General features: G+C 29.3%; 1 protein-coding gene across 1 annotated transcript; it reads right to left on the bottom strand.

Moving 5' to 3' along the window:
- Positions 1–6,093: 6,093 nt before the first annotated feature.
- On the bottom strand, positions 6,094–7,296 carry LOC136082698 (zinc finger BED domain-containing protein 4-like). The gene has a single exon (XM_065802118.1). It carries the CDS (start codon positions 7,294–7,296, stop codon positions 6,094–6,096), a length of 1,203 nt encoding a protein of 400 aa, XP_065658190.1.
- Between the last annotated feature and the right edge of the window lie 236 nt (positions 7,297–7,532).

The following is a 7,532-nucleotide window of genomic DNA, read 5'->3' as shown; positions in this document are numbered from 1 at the left end:
GAAAAACTAAAACTGCTATCATTGCATGGCTAGAATGGTGGTAGATTTGACAAACTTTGCTAAAGTTTGAAGATCTTTGAACCAAAAGACTCTCTGTGCCCTAAATGAATATCTGAAATGTATTAAAAGCTTGATGAGACAAAACTAATTAATAATTAAAGAAGGTAATTCATGATTTTAAAGAAGGTAATTTGTTGTTCGCTAAATTTTTAAAACAATTTTTAGAAGGCCATTAATTCAATTAGTGCAGGTAGGAGACGATTTACACGGCTAACAGTTTACATAAGGTTAAGAGATTTGAATGTGTTAGTGCTATAATTTTCAGCGATTTAATATTTGTTAGCTTTTATCTGATTTAGTTGCTGAATGCTGACGAAATATGACATATCTTTTAAAGAGAAAACAAATATTTTTATGGAATCCGTACTTCATTTAAAAATCAATATCAATATCATAAGATGTTAGCGTAGAAGATTTCACTGATTAGAATGGAATAGAGGATAACGGGTGATGCGGAAGTTATCGGACAAACCCTAATTTCATTATTTGAGCATAATAATTAGTTTTTGTGATTTTATGCGTAGACATAAACGTTCTATAAAATATAAACTTTATTATTTGAAACACAATTATTTAAAATGAGGTTAAATGCAGCTGAACGAGAATCTTTTCGAAAGCGACTAAAAATGTTTTTTGTAAATAAACCTAATATAAAAAAAAAAAAAATCGTAAATCATTTTGAAAAGGAAGGATTTGCTCAAAGTACAATATATGATAACCTAAAAAGACTTGAAACTGTTCAATCGTTTTCTGATAGAAAGCACCCTAGTCGTCCGACATCATGGACTAGAGAAAAGAAAGCCGAATTAAAGAGACTTGTCAACAATCGAAAAGGGGTCAGTCAGAGAAAAATAGGTATTAAATTCGGTGTAAATCAATCGACAATTGGTCGTCAGTTAAAAAAAATGAATACTAAATATAGAAAATATGAAAAGACTCCAAAATACACTATAGAACAACAAATAAAGGCAAAGAAAAGAAGCAGGAAACTAGTTAACCAACTCTATAACACAAAATCGCTTCTAGTCATCGATAACGAAAAATTCTTTTGTTTTGCAGGGGACATCATGCCTGGAAATTCTGGATACTACACAAACAACAAAAAGACCAGAAAGTTTTCCTTTTATAGAAAAAGAGAAATTTCCAAAACAATTATTAATGTGGATAGCCATATCTGACCGTGGTATGTCCGAGCCATTGTTTCGCACTTCCAAGGCTGTAGCGATCAATTCATCAATCTATATTAATGAATGTTTAGAAAAACAACTTCTTCCATTTATTCACAAGTATCATGGAGACTTTAACTATTTATTTTGGCCAGATTTAGCAAGTTCTCATTATTCTAAAGATTCTCTAAATTGGATAAACCAATATGTCTATTACGATGATAAAGAATCCAATCCCCCAAATGTGTCTCAAGCACGACCAATTGAAAATTTTTGAGGACATTTGGCACAGAAGGTTTACGAGGGAGATTGGCAAGCTTCAACAGAGCAAGTTTTGATTGATCACATTAAACTAAAACTACAAGAAATTGATTTAAACTTTTTACAGTCGCATATGAAAGGCATCAGAGCAAAATTGAGATCAATTGCAGATGGTGGTGTTTTTTTCATATAAAAAATAATATATTTTTATTAAAAGATAAATGCTTTATTTAAAAAAAATATAACAGTAGTTTGTTTTTTTTATTTATAAATAAGTTATTGACGTTTTTATTTTGTCCGATAACTTCCGCATCACCAGTTAGAAGTTTAACATAATCATGTTTCATCATAGGAATTATCCTCATAGACAGGAGACCCTTCACGGTGTTACATCAGTACAAACATCTGAAGAAGCAAAAAAAAAATCTAAGCAAAACATAGAAAAAGTTTATTGGGTTTGAGAAAAATGTTGATCATGGCGAGAAATTAAAAGTTTGTTTTTGAATACTGTACAATCAAGTTCTTAGAAGACTTTTAAGGATATACACATATTAAAAAGTACAATGTCTTTTTTAAATATTAAAAAATACACATTAAAAAATATAATGCCTCATATTTAGATTTATAGTTTTGTCAAAACATATTTTGGTTCTCCAAAGATAATTAAATACTTACTATTTTGACGTTTCTTTCTTAACGATTTGGTTTTGTATTTTTATATAAGCATATACTAGATCTGGATTGATAAAAATTCATTTGAACCTAACATGGTTCTTAAATGTCTTTTAGATCTATATAAAGTTTAAAAACCCATCATTTTTTGAGTGTTTTACATATTTAGAGAAAATGTTCAAAAATTAAAAAAATGTAGTTTTTATTCGTTTTTAACGTTTTCTATCTCAAAATCTAAAATAAGGATAACTTTAACATCTCAACATAAGTAGTGGAGTGTGATTGTTAGCAGGAAGTAGTACCCACTCTCAATCCTTTCCTTGAAACGCAAACCTTAATGTTTTTAAAATATATTAAATACCCAGCCAACATTGACAGACGGGTACCGTATGGTTTTTGTCTGGGCTTACGGGAGCGGGATTTTAACGGGCAAATGTTTTGGTTTCCGGACAGGCCCCATATGGTTAAAAAATAAAGCAAATTTGCTTGATTGGTTTTTATCTGATTTTTATCAGGGCCGAAGGATCTGGGGATTTGACGGGTTTCCCATAAGGTTCCCAAAATGTTTAAACTTATAATGAAAAAAATCATAACAAAACTTACTCGATGGTTGCCATTTATAATTTGTATTGTGCGTGAAATAAATTTAAAAATTTAACTTTTATGCATTATATTTTTTGTATGCATTATATTTACATTGTAATTAAAGAGACATTTTTTTTGGTGTATTTTTTCACTGTGAGACTCAATTAAAAAGACGTTGTTTTAAAATTTCATTATTACCATTATAAAATAATTTTTTTATATTTTTTAAAAATTTACAAAGTTTAACATTTATGTTTAACATATGCCCCAGTAACTATCAAACATGAAGTAACTATTCCATTGAGGCACTGTTTGCATTTTTAAAATGATCAAAATATAAAGTTTTGTTTCTGCTAGTGATGGTAATGACTGCTTCGAGTTTAATCAAAACTTTGGTTTAGTCAGAAACATTTAAAAAGAGAAAACTGGCGAATGTTGTGATGGACAGGTTACATTTAGAGAATTTAAAGCTTTTCAATCGTTTTTACAGATCAACTCTTTTCCATTGATTTTTCTATATTTGATGCAAGCAAAACGACTGATGTTAACAAAGTTTACCCACCGTGAGATATAAATATCAAGTGTTTACATATAAATGCAAAAAATGGCTTTATTGTTATGCATCTATCTCATTATTTAATCATTGATATTTTTTGACTTTGATTTAAAATTGTACGCTTATAGCAATAATATCATAATATACATAATATTATTATGTATAAGTTATAAATTATTTATATATAAGTTATTTATGTATAATTATATATTATTATAAAAATTATAAATAATATATTATATGTAATATATTATATAATATAATATTATATATAATATAAGATATATAATTATATATTAACTTACATGTAAGTTATTATTATTAATAATAACTTATACTTACAATACTTATATTTGTTAATACTTATAATACTTAATTTATGTTTACAATACTGATAAAATTTTTATTGATATGAACTTTTGCATTCAAACTTTAATTATAAAACTTTAATTTAACTTGATAACTTTAACATAAATAACAATAACTAAAAAAAGTTATTATATAGATCATGACCATATGCTTATTTATTATAACTGAGTTATAGTAAGTTGAACACTGTTTTTGTTTTCCATAACTTAACTTTAAAATGTTGGAATAAAAGTATTAAATTCCAGGTCATAGGTCTTATATGATATGTATCTTATATATATCTAGTATTTTGCAGCATGTTTAAGAATCTTTTTGATTGAAGTAAATATTACCTTTGTTTATTACCACGATTAGATTAATGTAAGAAAAAATTATCTTTATCTAAAGAATATTCCACAAAATTTTTATAAGTATTAAATGTTATTAAAAAAAACGTGTATTATAAAATATAAAAATAAGTATTCAAGTATAAAAAAACACATGTATTGTTAAAAAAAACACTATGCTGTCTGTAAGTTAGGGGTTGCAGCTGATATTTCAGCTTCAGCTTTAAACTCATTAGATTCAAATTAAAGCTGAAGCTGATCAAGTCAGTTCAATCAGCTTGATAGCTAATAGTAAAGAGAATAATACTCCATAAATATTTTATATTAAAAAAACATGTAGGAAGTTATTCAATGAAAATCTAAAATAGTGATAAAATTTAAACATAGATGTAAAAAATTTAAATAACTTTGCAAAAAGTTTTTGTTGTTTATAAATGTTGCTGTCAGAGCTTAGGACTCAAATTGGATTTTTAGAGATTTGTTTAAAAAGTGGTGCCCCAAAACCTAATTCCGTTTTTGATTATCTACATAATTTTTTGGTAGAGTTCAAAGTTCTTCCAAAGATGGTTTTATCTATTAAAATATTGAGTATGAAATCAATCTTGCTTTTATCATATGTGATGCACTAGCTAGAGCATTTGTTAAGTGTATTAGGGGCACAAGTTTATAACTGATATAAGCGTTGTGTTCAGAAAGGAAAGTGGTGTGGCAAGATAATACTCCCACATATTTCATCAATTTTAAGGATTGATTCAGATTTTTGTCATCAAAAACATTCTGAATATCTTAATGGTGTGTTGAATGGAATTAAATTTTGACATGGTGACAAAGTTTTCTTTAGACTTTATGCATCTAGTATGCTTAGGTGTATGCGAAGACTAATCAACTTATGGTTAAATGGCCCAAATGTTGTAAATTGTCTTAGATTACAGTCAATACTTTATCTGGTGGGTTGTTCAAAATATGTCGTTACATTCCAAGAAAATTTTCTGGAAAAGCAAGGTTTTAATTAAATGTTAAAAAATGAAAAGCAACTGAACTTAGACTTTTTTTTTAGTATACACTATAATACCACTTGTTTAAAGGGGATGATTTACCCAAAAATCTATTCAAACTTTTTAGTACTCTCAGTTGCAGTTCTAGTTTTATAATGTTTTAGTTTGTTGAAAAAATATTATGAATTTGCTTGTCAGTTACTAACTTATTTTGTGCAGTTATTTGGTGAACTTTACAATAAGGATCAACTAGTTTACAATGAACATTCTTTAATATATATAGGAAATGATACAGTTAAATTTTATGTACTTGATAGATGTCCCTTGTTCAAATACAATACTTTTTCAGATCAATTAAAAAAGCTTGTTCAAAGAACAAAAAGTTGCTCAAATAAACACGTACAAGGATATAAACAGAAGTTTAGTATTCCTAATTTTGATTGATCAGTAACCATTGCATTGAGACACTGTTTACAATTTAAAATTATTAGAGATGGACCGATTCCGATTCTCTGTTGCGATTCCTATTCTTTACCGATTCCGATTCTTTTGCGATTCTTATTATTCTAATTAAAACTGGTAGTTAAATTAATAATTTAACCGTTACATCGTGTTAATTTAATACTTATGCAGATTTTAAAAGTGAAAACATCAAAATTAGTTATATTGGTACAGGTGAAACAGGACCAAAGACACAAAGGGGCATGCCACTTTTTAAAAAAATTGACCTATAAATAGACTTTTTTTTTTGAAATAAGGGAGTGTTTCCCCTCTATTTTGAAAACCGTGTCGTCGGCCCTGTGAAATAATAGCAACTAAACAAGTAACATAATATTAAACAATATATATGTTTGTGTGGAACTTATTATTATTAAGAAATAAATAATATAGTCATAAGTAATGGTAAAAAGTGATCAGATGACAAAAAGCTGATTGAAATGACAACACAGAATGTTGTCTTTTCAATCAGCTTTTACATATGATATTAGTACCGTTAGTACTGATAGTTAAGAAACGGGAGGTTCTTGTTCAAAAACACAAGCATTTGCACTCGTTCCGGAGTTAACCGGCTACTTTTCCGGTCGCAGATAAGACCCGCAGTACTAAACAACCGCTCCGAAAACACTTAACATAGAGTGATTTTCAGCAGCTTTAATTTCATGACCCTCGTCTATGTCCAATGCATTTAACTCGCCAATTAATAAAGTAACAGCTTTCTCAGCCATCGTCCTACTCCTAAAAATCTTGTTTTTAAATCTGGGATCTAATATTGTTGCAAAAGCATATATAGGTTCGTTCTCGCAGTCTCCGTAACGTCGATGCAAAGATTTACACAGAGAATCTTTAAAATTTCCGTAGTCCTTGATGAGATCAATTGACATGTTAAATGCATTAATTATTGGGATAAATTCTGATTTGGTCACTTTCGATGAACTTGCAGTAAGCGTGACCTCTTCAAACACTTTTAAAGCAGCAACGAGAGAAACCAAACTATCCCATTCTCCGGTTGACAACTCCTTGTTTTGTCGAGTAGCTTTTGGGAAATGTGGCATTACCAACAGAATCGCATCTTTTTGTTCAATTAAACGGTTCAGCATGTGGAAGGTGCTATTCCATCTAGTAAACTCATCTTGAATAATGCTGTGTTTAGGCAGTCCCAGAATCTTCTGAGATTGTCTCAAAAGTTTGAATGACTTAACCGAATGTTTAAAGTGTCCTACTGTTCTTCTACAGGTAGCAGTTAGTAAAGATATGCGTTCATTGTCGAGGCAGCCGTTTTTCACAACCAACTGAAGTGTATGGGCAAGACAAGGAATATTTGTAAACTTTCCGACTTCCATAGCAGAAACAATATTTCTGGCATTATCTCTTACTACTATATTGAGTTTTTCAAGTAGTCCCCAACGCTCAAGTGATTCATTCATAAAATTAACAAGATTGGTTGCGGTGTGGGACTCACAATGAAAAGGTACCACGTCAAGACAAATGTGAATTTGTTTCATATTTTCTGTGAGGAAATGTGCTGTTAGGCTCATGTAATCAACATTGGCTGTTGAGCTCCACATGTCGGTAGTTATACAAACATGATTAGCTTTTTTTGCCAAGAACTGAATTTTACTTGATACCTTTTGATAAATGCTAGGAATTACAATAGCCGAGAAGTATTTTCTGCTTGGTATCGTATACCTTGGCTTCAAAAACTGAAGTAACCTCTTGAAACCGGGATTTTCTACTATACTAACAGGTTGTTTTTGAACAAGAACCTCCCGTTTCTTAACTATCAGTACTAACGGTACTAATATCATATGTAAAAGCTGATTGAAAAGACAACATTCTGTGTATCTGATCACTTTTTACCATTACTTATGACTATATTATTTGTTTCTTAATAATAATAAGTTCCATACAAACATATATATTGTTTAATATTATGTTACTTATTTAGTTGCTATTATTTCACAGGGCCGAAGACACGGTTTTCAAAATAGAGGGGAAACACTCCCTTATTTCAAAAACACAACATCGAACATGCTAAAGCATT

This window comes from Hydra vulgaris, chromosome 07 (assembly GCF_038396675.1).
Source record: "Hydra vulgaris chromosome 07, alternate assembly HydraT2T_AEP".
In the NCBI taxonomy this organism is placed as follows: domain Eukaryota; kingdom Metazoa; phylum Cnidaria; class Hydrozoa; order Anthoathecata; family Hydridae; genus Hydra; species Hydra vulgaris.
The sequence above is the reverse complement of the archived record's forward strand: the minus strand, read 5'-3'. Positions and strand labels throughout refer to the sequence as shown.

Coding starts and splice junctions, on each gene's coding strand:
- LOC136082698 (XM_065802118.1), bottom strand. CDS start 7,296: ATGATATTAGTACCGTTAGTACTGATAGTTAAGAAACGGGAGGTTCTT.